The following is a 14,434-nucleotide window of genomic DNA, read 5'->3' on the forward strand; positions in this document are numbered from 1 at the left end:
TTTGAGGTGCTGCATTAAATTTGTTGTGCTGCTTGATTTTGTAGCAATAGCTTTTAGACAGACCTTACATCGTGGTGCTGTTTGTTCTGTGTCAGATGACACGAACCCGAACCATTTCCAGACTACCGAAGACACATTCTTCCCTCTCTTATGAACGAGAGCTTCACTGCTGGCCGCCATTGTTTTCGTTTGTAAACAATGCGCGCGCACTCTACTACGGGAGCCCAACGGGGGGGAGGGGTGGGGGCGATTTTCTCGATTTTCAATAAAACACATCGCCTTAAAGCACACATTCGAATTAATCGATTAAATCGATTTATCGCCCAGCCCTAATTTGACCTACAGAATTTTAACTTGAACTTTACAGATCTTTTTATTTTGGCCTTGGAAAAGCTTCCCATGTTTGCAAACGTCTGAAGTATTTGTGAGATAAAAGTGACGGCTGGTTGGAGAGCGAGTTGAGGACTGTGGTTGTTGGGGGGGCGGTGGGGCCTCGTGTGTTTAATACGTTGAAAATGATGTTCAGACCACAATCAACATTTCATAGTGGTAATACTTGATGATGTTGTAAATGCTGCTCCATTCTGACAAGAACTGATCAGTCAGAAAAGGACAGTGACTAATCTCAAGCTACGGTACATGCTGCCGTGCTTATCACAAGCCTAGACAGGGTTCCCACGGTACCTGGAAACCATGGAAAACATGGAATTTATTTTTTCATTTTCCAGGTTTGGAAAAGTCATGGAAACTGAGCAAAAGTTAACACTTACATGGAAATTGAAACAGTTGAAACAGGAAATTTTTATTGGATGATGTGTAAAATAGTAATACAATGAAACTATTGAGCACAGAATTAAGATGAGTTTATAAAAACCCTTTACATGTGAACAGCTTTTACTGGAGATAGAAATGGATGATCCCATGTCGAGCAGGGATTCCCAAAGTGTGGTGCGCGCACCCCCAGGGTGCACCCAGCTGCCTCTAGGGGTGCACGAGAGGAAAAATGTAATGGTGGTCTCATGGTGCAGTCCTGTCTCCTAAAAATGACGTTCCCCCAAAACTAAAATGCATTCTCAATTACGTTTGACTAAAAACGTATTTTCTCCCTGATTACGTTTGTGTTTGACGTATGACAAATACTCCCGGATTTTACACGCGGGCCTTTGTGGAGGTGTTGTAGCCGTTGTAATGTTCCTCGTTGCTCGGCCTGGATGAGCGCATTTCTTTCTGCCGGAGACGGGCGGCGTGTTGTGGTCGTATTCTGACCGCGTAATAGGGAGAAGGAGAGGCGGTGGTGGAGAGGGAAAAAAATATTAAAATGTTGATTGGAAACGTATTTGTAATACGTCAATGTAATAAGTCAAACACAAACGTAATCAGGGAGAAAATACGTTTTTAGTCAAACGTCATTTTTAGGAGACAGTCGGTGCAGCGAGGTTCTGGCTGTCTGGGTCTACAAAACACATTTGTTGTTCATCTACAGCTTGTTGCATTATTTCATGCATTGATATTATCAATAAGACATCATTTCTAAGCATTTACAATGTAGACTTGACTGGCACATCTTTTAAATCAAGTAAGTAGTCAGGTGTCTGAGGGGGTTGTGTGTGTGAGAGGAGGGGGGCGCGGATGGGGGCGGAAAGCTTCAGGGGCCTATAGATCATCACTTAATATGGTACCTGGAAAATCAGGAGGTAGCATGGAAATGTTTTTCAAGGCAAGCGTGGGAACCCTGCTAGAGTAAAGACATGTTGGAAGGAATCAACTGTTCGAAAATATATAGTGTTATATTAAATACATTATGTTGAATCAACACAGAAGATATAGAAAGACAGCAGAGCCCATGTCCCCTCTTCATCTGATGATTCTATGTCCTTCATTCAACTCTTTGTCGTCTTCTACTGTCTATCAGAATCTGTCCATCGATACAGACCTCCACGCAGCCAATGGGAAGCGAGTGAAAGCTCTGGATATCTTTGCATACGCATTGGCCTTCTTTAAGGAGCAGGCACTAAAGGTAACATACGTCTGGCAGCACTTGTGTATGTTCTGATGTGTTACATACACAATGCATTGTTCATTTCACATTCTGTAGAATCCCAGCATGAGCCCTGAAGCCAATGTTGAGTTTGGTCCAATGACTTCTATCTCATGTGAATGGTGCAGGTGCTCTGGTGTGTTTTCGGCGTAAGGAATAAACATGACCCAGTACTTCTTGTTTATGAATTTAAATTGTTTTTTACAGTAATGGTCTGAGCCCACAGTGGGAGACTAACCCTACCATGAGTCAGCTCACCTGTTGGCCGGGTTTCTCTTACTTTTCCTCCTGCAGGAGCTGAGCGATCAGACAGGCGCTGAGTTTGACAACAATGATGTGAGATGGGTGATCACTGTTCCTGCTATCTGGAAAATGCCTGCAAAGCAGTTCATGAGGGAAGCTGCCTATAAGGTAGGCAGACAGGCCTCATCCACGTCTTTACTTCCAGACTCCGGTTTGCATCTCTAGTCTGAACACAACTGGTTTGCAAATGACTGGTTACAAATCTTGAATGAGATTGTAACCATCGAAAAAACAATATTAAACCCTCCACCAATTCTGCAGTTAACCTTGGGAACAACAAGGTAACACATCTAGCACATTTCACATAATGTGAAAGAGGTGTGTGAAGGGTAAGTAGAATCTTAAAATGTGTCCTGAATCAAACCGAGGCCAGTGCAGAAACCTAAGAACAGAAATGAGGAGACATCTCAACTCATTCTATCCAATGAACTCTGTTCTCTAGTTATGTTCCTTAGAGTCAGCCTGGGCTATAATGTGCTGAGATAGTGGAATACGTTAGGCAGTAGGCATGGGTAGACCCTCAATCAGCGGTCGTCGTTGCAGACACATCCGGCGGTATTTAGTTTTTCTCTCTGAGGCTGAATACATATGATGATATAAGATTCAAATACATTACATAACCTTTGTACGTCACTACTGCACATGCATGAATATGAAGACCACCTGTTCATGAGGACGGATGCATTTTCATTGCTGAAACCGGCCATTTCAAACGAGTCGTGCCCTGTGTCCTTCATGAAAAAGGCCCCAAAGAGTGTGACTGAGATTAGTGCTGCAAATAGAAGCGAGATGAACAGGAGAACATCGTATACATGTATGACACCAGTGCTGTCATCACAGTAAAGCTGACTGTTGTTGCTTATGTGTAAGAATTGTTTGGAGTGTTTTTATACTTGCACACAGAGATTGACCACATTTCTTTGCTCGTTGTAATGACAGACATGCGTTTCACATATCCAGCTACCTTAGAGTGTCTCCCTCCTTTCAGAGATGTGAGTGGATCATTCATTAACTCAGCCACACATGACGGGGAGGAAGGCCTAGCAGACCACGTGAAATGTGCTAAAATGACGCTGTAAATTGTCATAGTTGCCAGACTTTCACATTTGGTAAGAAACTTAAAGGCAGTAACACAATGCCAGGTTAGGTTTTAACTGCTCGCGGTGGAACGACATAAAAAGCTGTGTAAAGCTATGGGGAGCTGCAGAGCTGGTGATCATTCTCTGTGGAACCTTTAACATTAAGCTTTGTTGTATGATCCATTGATTATGTCAAAATGCTGATCAGAGATTGATATCAATCCTCCCATCATACTCTCGGAAAGAGAGCAGATAAGTGACTGGAAATAATTCCAAAGTACCATCAAAACTCTTACTGTAGTAAGTTTAAAAAACGTTTGGCACTTGTTTTGGGCTGATTCAGATTCCTGTCTTCCCCAATGACATCATCCCTTTGTCCTGATCACATCCCTGGTGTCGAGCTAAAAGAGGAGGAAGAGAGGAGGGGGGTGTATGAATGACGAGGGCAGAAACAGGGAAGAGGAGAGCTTCTAACTGTGGATGGAGGGATGAGCCGACAGAGGGAGGATGTGAGTAGATCACAGAGGTAGAGAGAAAGGGAGCGTCTACAGTGACTCAGCATCAGGCGGTGTGGTTGTTTGATTGGCTGCTCATGGAGGACAGAGGGAGGGAGGAAGTCAGCGAACAGCAGCCCACTGCAACCACGTCTCCTCTGATCTCAGCAGCCGTTAGTAGTCCGGGAGCCATGATGGAACCCATTCCTTTGATCCACTCATGCTAACACCAAGCACCGCTTCTTCTCCGGCTCCTCTGTCGCTCTCAAACAGTAAAAGCAGTGCCGCTTCATTGGACGTTAAAAGCCAGCAGGCAAAAAAAGCCAGCAGTTCTACAACAAGCCAAGCATAACTCAATGCACCCTCCATCAACGTTAGCTGTTAGCTCCGTTATTTAGCCAAGCAGGACGGTGCTGCTAACAGCTGCTAACAGCTGCTAACTAGCTCTCCTCCTGCTGATTTAAAAACAGAGTTGTTGTTTACAATGTAGCATTATCAGAGACATGTTCTATTGACGGGACGTCGTTGATCTTAAACCCTGTTCACTACAGTTCCTACGCTTATGTGTAGAAAAACACGTACTGTCATGATTGATATGAATATTGTATATCAGCTCCGAAACTATTTTTTTGAATTCCAAGTGAATGAATTTAACAAGAAAGATGCATCGATATGAGAGTGATTCCAGATAAGATTACATGTGAAAACAGTCTCCAGTAACTTTCACAGAACTAGTGACACATTTTAAACACGTCACTATTATGAATCGTTTGTTGGAAAGAAGTTGAAAACAGCAAAAGTTCATGTTGTCTGTATTCTTCTCGTGTGTAGTCTGGTCTGGTGTCCCGTGAAAGCCCAGAGCAGCTGATCATCGCCTTAGAACCAGAGGCAGCATCGATCTACTGCCGCAAGCTCCGCCTCCACCAGATGGTGGACCTGGGCAGCCTCACCACCCAGAACGGCTGCAGCCCCACCGACAACGTGGGCAGTGGAATGACCCAAGGTACGCTCCATCGCCACTGACACCACGTGGTGCTTTCATACAGCATCCATCCTCTCTGACTCCACCCGTCGTCATTACTCATGCACCCTGAGGACATTTTGCTGACTGTGTGTATTTACAGTTTCTTTGTAGACTTTAGTACTGACAGACAGTTGTTTTCTCCTGTTGCATGTCGTTTCTTCCATAGTTCCTCCGGGTCATGGTTAACACAGTGGCGGCTGGTGGATTTTTTTTTGGGTAGGGCCATCCAATCAATTTCAGCAAATAGTATAATTCAATGCAAAAAATAAATGTATCAAAAACGCACCTCCACTCCAGAATGTAATCCCTTACAACAGACAGCATGCAGTCCAACAGCTCATTTTGTCTTCGACGTCCCTTTAAAAACGCTGGCTGTCTCCAGGTGCTCCTCCAGCACACCGTCGAGGGACGCAACAAAATCCACCAGTCCCTTGAACACGCCAGGGTCTCGTCATGCACACGCAAAGCCAACTCAAAAGCCCCACAAAACTTGACACAATCAATTATTTTTGATAAAATGTGCCGGTTTTTATCCACCTCCTCGTTGTGTTTCTTTACCGCAAGCCGGTGACCGTCGTCCAGCTGGGTAGCGAGAACACGCGAGATGAGAACTAGACACGGGCACTCCGGGAGAAAAAGACTTCCGGGAGGGTCTGGTCCTCCCGGAAGTCTTTTTTAGGGCGCTGATTGGCTAAATTGTAAGTCACTCATTTATTTCTTTAATCAGTGATTGGCTAAGCTGCTTATTAGACCCGTCTTCCTTGGGCCAAATCGATCTGGCCCCAGCACGTGCACGCGCAGTAGAGACGTGCACGGGGACAGCTGAGAGGTGCACCAGCAGGGAAAAGCATTTATTTTGCGCAGATATCCTATTTTACAAATATTACTGGGTATATTACATAGCTCAAAAACAAATATTGACAATTTGTATTATTTATTAATATTATTTAAAAAAAGAAAATTAATAATATTATACTTTTTTTTTTTTTTTTTCTTTTTGTGGCTCAAGGTGGGTGAGCCCTCTATTGGCCGGCCGCCACTGGTTAACATGCTATCTTTTTAAATCCGGACAGAAATGCATGGCTTTTTATATCTTTCCAACCATCACTTGCTTTTACTTCTTTTACAAGATTTTATTGATATTATTAACACGCGCATGATGGTTTTAAAGTCTTCCCAGCTCACGTTGATGTTTTGAGTTTAAGTCACCGCTTGTAAGCTGGGAGGAAATCAGTTGTCAGCTATCACGTCTACATATTACAGCAGTATACACTTATCTTAATACATATATATGTATATATACATATAATGTGAAACAACAATAAGATATGTGTAATAAACATCATACAGTTGGCATTTGTTTGATACAAGATGAGTGTTTACAGTTAGAATGAACTGTTTGCAAATTTCAGAAACTGACCTACATTGAAACTTAATAATGCAATAATTACCATTGTATTACTATTATTACGGTATATCAGTTGTGGGTGACAGTTATTACAGAAACTGGAACTGTATTACTTTAACTACCAGTAGGTTATTTCCTGGTTATTCATAAACCATATTACATGAAGGGGATTCTTTACATTTGTAGTCATAACATCTTTCCCATGAGTCAGGTTACTGTCATTAGCATGTGCATTAGCGTGTGCATTAGCGTGTGCATTAGCGTGTGCATTAGCGTGTGCATTAGCGTGTGCATTAGCAGCAACAGCGTAACACACCTCTCCTTCCCCTTTTTACAATAATAAAAATATTTCACTTTTATTTACTTGTGTTTCAATTTCCTTACCTTTGGCATTGAAAGGTAAGCCAATTAGGATCATGCATCTGTGGTGGACACTCAAATCAAATGCACCCATGCAACTGTCCGAGCTGTTACTGGAGTATTAGATATCAACAAAGACCTCCTGGTGGGTTGGAGGGTCACTGGATGGGCCCAACAAACAGGCCGCTGTTGGACACCGCGTGTCCCAAAGTGCTGGTGGTTGTGTTGCTTTACCGTGCTTTCTTTTGTTAATGGAATGTCGTTCTGAAAAAGAACTCCTGAGCAACGAAAAAATACAAAACAAATTCCTTTCCTTGTACAAGAAACCAATAGATTGCATTTCGTGACTATTTTACAAACTGCCCCGAGACAGAGTTGGAATATTACCAAATTCCTCCTGTCCAAAATTGAAAAGGTTTTCTTTTTGTACTCTGTCCAGGGCTCTCTAAACTCTCACTGGAACCCAGCCCTCTAATTGCTATTTTCAGGGCGCTGAGAGAGTGGGTGGTCTCACAGGGAGGGAGGGAGATAGCATTGCGTTGGCCAAGAAGGAAGCTCTTCCAATGGAACTCCATTTAGTAGTTTGTTAATAAAGATCTCCATGTCATTTTGAGTTTCATGAACTATGATATGGATGATATATGTGTATTTATGTGTATTTCATTTTTTTATTGTACTGTATTGATCCCGGAAGGGGAAATTTGTCTCTGCATGTGACCCATCCCTGTATATAGGGAGCAGTGGGCTGCCAACGACAGGCGCCCGGGGGCCGTTAGGGGCTCGGTGTCTTGCTCAGTAATATTATTATTAATTGAGTGTGTGTGTGTGTGGGGGGGATGTTGGATTATGTGAAAACAAGTTTTGTTATTTTTAGAAAATGTTCTTTAAATCAAAACGACCTTTACAGAAACAAGTTGACTAAAAACGGATCTACTGCCGAATGCCTTCATGCATTCGATCACCTGCAGAGTAGAACGTTTTATTTAGCTTTTATCTCTATTTCATGGGCGGGCGGGGGGGGGGGGGGGGTCACGTGTCACTTTTACTGCATGTCAACAGTGTTAACACATGATTGGTGTGACATACAGGCGTCGCTATACTCCACACATATACAGGCAAATGATCCATATGTCATTTAAATTGAGCTGAAAATATACATCATAGATTGAGTAACGTATTGTTATTACTATGTCATACTATGTGTAATTCTCGCTCACAGTGTGGATACATGTGCATGTCAGCTTGCTGCTTGCTTCACTCACACACCTCTGTATATGAGCCACACAGCTGCATCACTCTCACCACAACATTCTCTCTCTGTTAACAACCAGCAAAGGAGCTTGTTCGGCGCAACCGGCAGAGCCGCACCTTTTTGGTGGAGAATGTCGTAGGGGAGCTTTGGTCGGAGCTGGAAGAAGGTAGGGTCTTTCTCTTTTACTCATCTGATGTGATTTCCTTTCCCTCCTCCTTTAGGGTCAATGCTCTTGCTGTTTCTTATGCTGCCATATTAGCTGCTAGCTTCAGAGGTTAGACTTTGGGAGCGTGTTGTTGTTTTTTTGGATACTGCTACTATCTGGAGGTATTCTGTTTCATTGTGGTTGTACCAAAAGTAGTTCCACTCAGCTAAAATTCAATGTACAGAGGCCATGTGTGTCTCTGCTGTACATCCCACTGCTTCAGTTCAGTTTTAAAGTCCTGGAAGCAAAACTACAGTTTATTACAACTTGGCATATATTTTCTTAGAGCTTGTTATTGGTCGTTGGCAGATGATCAGACTCCCAGGTTAGTCAAACCTATTTGGTAGAGTAAACAAAGATAAATAGTAAAGTTATAATGCAAACTGTCTGTTAACATCCATCACAGTTTACAGACTCACTGTACTTACCATAGTTGTGCACAAACAGTTTTCACGTGCAGTGGAGGATCTCACATTTACATGATCTGGATAAATGTTGATGTCTGACTGCTTGTCTGCTGCCATGTGGGACTTCATTGTGGTGATCTCAGCAACTACGCTGTACAGCGTACAATGTTATCAATACTCGTAGAAATGATGGCCAGATGACAGAAGCAAGAAATCACAATCAGCAGTTCGATAAATGAGACTTGGATTATACAGCAGCGCCATTTACTTCACCGTGGAGGCTTGGAAAGAACCAAAGTGTTCTTCCAGACTTTGAGGATTTGTGGATGAAGAATACTTCTCACATCATATGTAGTATGACTATAAGTCAATGACTTAAAAAAAAGTTTACCCTGATTAATCTATTAAGTCTTTTTTTTTTAAAGATTCAATTAAATGACATACAGCATTCATATATTTTTAAAGAGCTTTGCAAATCATAGAAAAGAAAAGGTTTTCCAGAAGGGAAGAATTTATAGTTTATATTTATGGATGCTAACATCAGTTGGCTGGACCGCTGTAGCTCAGTGAACAGCTGACGTTAGTCTGCTAAATGGACTTGTAAGCGCTGTACTGTCTCACTTTGTGTCTCCATGACACAGCCTGTTGGCTCTGCTGTCAGTCAAACAATCAAACAATGCTTAAAATGTGTGTGAATCATCGAATGTCCAGACTGTCAGCTCCTGTCCACCATCTTGTCTTTGCTAAAGCTACTCCTGAGTCCCATCTTTCCATCTTTCATCACCTCATCACTGGGCTGCTTACACAGAAGTGTGGCCTAGTTGAAGAAGCTGACGTGTCATAACGAGTCACGTCCGGCCTCCCCTGAGAATGTTCCTAATAACAGCAAACAGAGTAGTGGTAGAGAAGAGGCAGCTACCCGTCAGAGCAATGAGTCCTGTCAGGCAGGATGCGGTGAGATAACAAGCGTTTTAGATACTGACTGCACACCGGCTTCCATTATTCTCTGTGCAGGTGACCGTTATGTGGTGGTGGACTGTGGCGGAGGAACAGTGGACCTGACTGTTCATCAGATCCGCCTTCCAGAGGGACATCTAAAAGAGCTCTACAAGGCCTCAGGTAAAAGGGCAGAACATACCATAATGTATCTCTGCTTTATGCAGCTATGGTCTTCTCTCATTTGATTTGATTCACAATCACAATCCCTTCTCTTCCCAGGTGGTCCCTACGGCTCCCTCGGCATTGACTATGAATTTGAGAAGCTGCTGTGTAAGATCTTTGGCCAGGATTTCATTGACCAATTTAAGATCAAGAGGCCGGCCGCCTGGGTGGACCTGATGATTGCGTTTGAGTCTCGGAAGAGGGCAGCAGCCCCTGACAGAACCAACCCCCTGAATATTAACCTTCCCTTCTCCTTCATTGACTACTACAAGAAGTTCCGGGGCCACAGTGTGGAACACGCCCTGCGCAAAAGCAAGTGAGTACATACAGAGCAACCAGGGACTGACCCTGACTGAGTGTCTGTACCCTGAACAAGAATACATGGTGTAGGATAAGATGAAGCCTGAATTATCTTTCAAAGCTGCTTGATTTTTATTGACAACATACAGCTGTTTTGTCTGTGATGTCATAGCTCGACACTCGTAGGTCCCTACCTTTGCCTGCCACCTGGCTCACAATGCACCGGACCCCGAATACCAATCCCTGCTTCTGTTGTGATCCCTGCTGTCCCTGGCCGATGTGCATGGCCTGGCAATGTTCTCCCTTTTCTGGGCCACGTTGCGACAACTCTGTTCTGGTCCATTTGTATAGGGTCAGTGAATCCCTCTTAGTCTGGCCCATACCCACGGACCACTTTGCCTTGGGAGACCCAACCAGGAGCTATTGCCCTGACAAAACCGCTCCCAGTGTAAAGATTTATGTCTAACTCGGCTGTATTTCCCTCAGTAGTGTCCTCCTAAGAGTCCCGCCCACTGCCGTGCCTCTCTCAGTTGTCAGTCCGTCCGTTTACCTACCTGGTATTCCGACCCGTGAGTAGTCCGTTTGTTCACTCTCTGAAGATCCGCTACTAACGTTGGCTCTCATTTTTCCGACCTGCCTGCCGTACAGTGTCGAGCCTCAGGTTTTCACCTGTACGAGGAAGCATTCCAGTTAGTTCCTCGGAGATCAACTGTGTAGTCTTGGCGTTCCTGTGTCGAGCCTCGGGTGTCACACAGACGATCCAGCCTGCCTGCCAGCCGAGGACGCGGACCGGCCACTTCCCGGCTAAGATCCGAGCGGAGCGCGAGGACGCGCCTCCGTACTGACGTTTGACAGTTTTCCTGTCGGCTTAGTCTGCCGCTCAGCAGGATTAGCCACTTTCCGGCTTGGAACCGGCTGGAGGCGTGAAGACTCCTCCTATTGACTTTGTCCATTTCCTGTTTTTTCCCTTGACAGGGAAATAAACAAACCTTGGTTTTGAAAGAGAACTTTGCTGTCTGAGTCGGCATTTGGGTCCGTGAAACACCCCACATCATAACACCCAGGGTCACTGGGGCACACAAACCCTTACGGTTAAGGTGCCCTGCCCTAAGCGAGGGCGTTCAAGTATCTCGGCGTCTTGTTCACGAGTTAGTAGAGCAGGTGCTCCTTGCGTCGAAGGGGGCCAGCTCAGGTGGTTCGGGCAGCTATTCAGGATGCCTCCTGGACGCCTCCCTGTATAGGTTTTGTCCAACTGGTAAGAGGCCACGGGGTAGACCCAGAACACGCTGGAGGCACGATATATCTCGTCTGGCCTGGGACGCCTCGGATTCCCTAGGAAGAGCTGGAAAGCATTGCTGGGGCAAGGAACGTCTGGAATACCCTCCTAAGCCTGCTGCCTCTGCGACCTGGCCGTAAGTGGAAGATGATGGATGATAGATGGATGTTTTTTCTGGATCATAAAGAGCTTGTATATTAAATAAGCCCTAGAAAAGATGGGACGGCATTATCAGCTGTAAGCCTTGAGCTAACCAGTAGGTCACACAGCAGTGACATAGCCGGCTATGTGATCAAAGCAAAGAGAAGCTCTGATACCAACACACAGAGGGAGAGGCACTTCATTCTCTGCTCAGGTAGACATTACTCCTCGATATCTTTACATAGATAATAATAGTTTGATTAATCCTGTGAATTGAACATTATCTCAAATATTTTTGAAGAATAACATGTGGTCAATATTCACTGATCTACTCCAGAGGAGTTTAGTGTACATAGTTAGTCGAGTCATTGCTGAGCTTTTTCACAATGACATCTGTATTTTCACTAAATCTTCCATCAAACACAGTTCCAAAGCATTTGTAGGTCTGAACAACTTCAACACTTGCAAGCAAATGATTGTTCCATCCCGGCTCCTCTAGTGCACGTCGGTGTGTCCTTGGGCAAGACACTTAACCCCGAAATGCTCCAGCAGGCTGTGTCTGCGGTGCATGAATGGGTGTATGATGACATGCTAACATATTACTTTCACCCTCCCACTTTCACCACATTATGGGCTCTTATATACGGTAGTTGTATTGAATGATAGTAGTAATACAGGTGTGAACAACACGGTTTCTGCTTTCGAAGAATGGGTTGTGCTGATCGGACTTTTCAGAAGCCATTACCAGTGGTTGTCTGATGACAGATGTTTTGTCTAGGTGTGGCAACATTATGTTTATGCATATGTAAAGCAAAGTCGGCAGGCAGCTTGTAAAAACTCGCGACTGACTTGATGACAGAAGAGTATTAGAAGCCAGTGTTAGACAGAGAAGATACAACTTTTCACTTCCAGCCATTAGAGTACCATCATCTCTGAGACCACCATGGAGTCTAGATTTTAATGGCCGTGTCTCATGTCTGTGTATGTTTTCATAATCCCCCAGTGAGGGACATTAAAAGATACTTATATGGGTGAAACTGGAGCCCTCACTGCCCCCCAGGCTCCTCTGACCCTAACTGGAAGTACTCAGTCTGTCTCATTGTGAGGGAAAGTCGTCAACACTATCACACACTTACATCTGCACACACTGTGCATGAATCACACACATGGGATCCCAGCAGATGGGTCCTATGGATTCTTTCAGGATCAATGGTTCCACAGTCAGACTGCATCAGGCACGGAGACATGCACTCGTAGGCCTCAAGAGACAGGACTGAGGGAAGTAGTCCATGAAAGCACCGCGCCGACACACACGACAGGGCTCTCCGCCTGAATATAACTCCTAATCATTTATATTAACAGAACGAATAATGTGGGATTACTATTCCTTATTTCATGGGCTATTTTGGATTTTTTGGGGGAAATGCAAATATTTATAAAACAACGACAAAAGAAAAACAATGCCTTTGAATGCTGATTGTTAGGGTGGAAGTCAGCCCCAGCTGGTGTCACCTTGTATTGCAGCCTCTGCCATCAGTGTGTTAACGGGTGAATGACATGACTCGCTTTGAGAGGTCAGCAGAAGAGAAAGGAGCTTCACCAATGCAGGTCCATGTATCCCTGGGCCCCGTGAACTACCTGTGCCCATGCAGGACAGACTTCTGTGAGCATGTTAGCATGTTGATGTTAGCATGTAGCTCATAGCACTGCTGTGCCTACAGTAGACTCGTTTGTTTGTTGTTTGGCTCATGTGGCCAGATCCCATCAGGTGACTGAACAAAGGTCACAATTTAAAATGTTAGATCAAATGTTCCAACGTTGTTTGTTGATTCCACTGCACTTCAGTCAGCTCAGGTCATACGATCTGGATCCCAGCTGGTTCAGCCTTCCATCTCCACTCCATTTCTGAATCAAAAAGAATCAACACTTGTTATCCGAGTTAAACGGTTGATTCATTATCTCCTTTGTAGAAAACACTGTTGGGCTAGAATACTGTTGCAGATAACACTGAACCAACAACAGTATGGTTTGGTGACTTTCACTGGAACAGTATCACATGACAGTGAAAGATTGTAAGCAGACTTTAACTGAAGACTACGTGTGAGGAGAATTGTAAGAATGTGTGCTTTTTTTTTCTTCTTCTGTAAAATATTGTAGTATTGCTTTTGATCATATCACCCAACTGCAGATGAAGTCATTCATACTCATTCTCATATTCATATCCTCTCACATCCTCTCCTAGTGTGGATTTCGTGAAATGGTCGTCTCAGGGGATGCTGAGGATGAGTCCAGAAGCTATGAATTCCCTCTTCAAGTCCACCATAGACCACATCATCCAGCACCTCAGTAAGCTGCCTTATAACACCTCGACACACACACACACACTCGCACGCACACGCACACACACACGCGAACACACACACACACACACACACACACACATCTGTCACCTTTGTGGTGAAACAAGTCTTTTGCAGCAAATGAAATGGTGACTGTGCATACAGACAATGTGGAGTTATAGCTAGTACTCATTGTGTCTTATTATGTGTTCTTGTATTGTCATCGTACCATGTAGTGTAGTTAACTTCACAACGGTCACAAGGCCCTGCAGATAGTTCAGTGAGTGATTCATTTACAGCCTAGCATTTCTAGCTTCACCCTGTAGTGAGGACCAACATCCAAGTGTGCTGCAGAAGTGACACACTTGCTTCATGTAGAGAAGGAGCCGACAAAGCAACGTCTTACGCCTCAGTCGTCTTCGACAACAAGGGACTGTCAGTGACATTCCAGGTGGCAGTCGTCAACATATGAAGTGGTTGAAGTCGCTTACCAACTGTTTAATAGTCTCACTGCGTGCATCTCTCGCTGTACTGACAATATGATCCACGCTGGGACAAGTACCTTCACCCGGGCTCATGGTCTGAGCCCTGCCAGCTGGTGCTGACAGCATGTCCGTTCCCCTCCTGACACTGTGAGGTTGCTGTGT

The 14,434-nt window shown here is 44.3% G+C and overlaps 1 protein-coding gene across 1 annotated transcript in view; it reads left to right on the top strand.

The window, feature by feature from the left end:
- hspa12a (heat shock protein 12A) overlaps positions 1–14,434 on the top strand; it is a 54,483-nt gene that overhangs the window by 34,739 nt on the left and 5,310 nt on the right. Inside the window, exons 5-11 of the mRNA XM_079280350.1 lie at positions 1,913–2,017; positions 2,333–2,449; positions 4,746–4,917; positions 8,038–8,124; positions 9,585–9,689; positions 9,789–10,047; positions 13,691–13,794. Of these exons, the coding sequence (XP_079136476.1) occupies positions 1,913–2,017; positions 2,333–2,449; positions 4,746–4,917; positions 8,038–8,124; positions 9,585–9,689; positions 9,789–10,047; positions 13,691–13,794 (949 nt within the window). The remainder of the gene's footprint in view (positions 1–1,912; positions 2,018–2,332; positions 2,450–4,745; positions 4,918–8,037; positions 8,125–9,584; positions 9,690–9,788; positions 10,048–13,690; positions 13,795–14,434) is intronic.

Source organism: Melanostigma gelatinosum (genome assembly GCF_949748355.1).
Source record: "Melanostigma gelatinosum genome assembly, chromosome: 12".
Taxonomy (NCBI): domain Eukaryota; kingdom Metazoa; phylum Chordata; class Actinopteri; order Perciformes; family Zoarcidae; genus Melanostigma; species Melanostigma gelatinosum.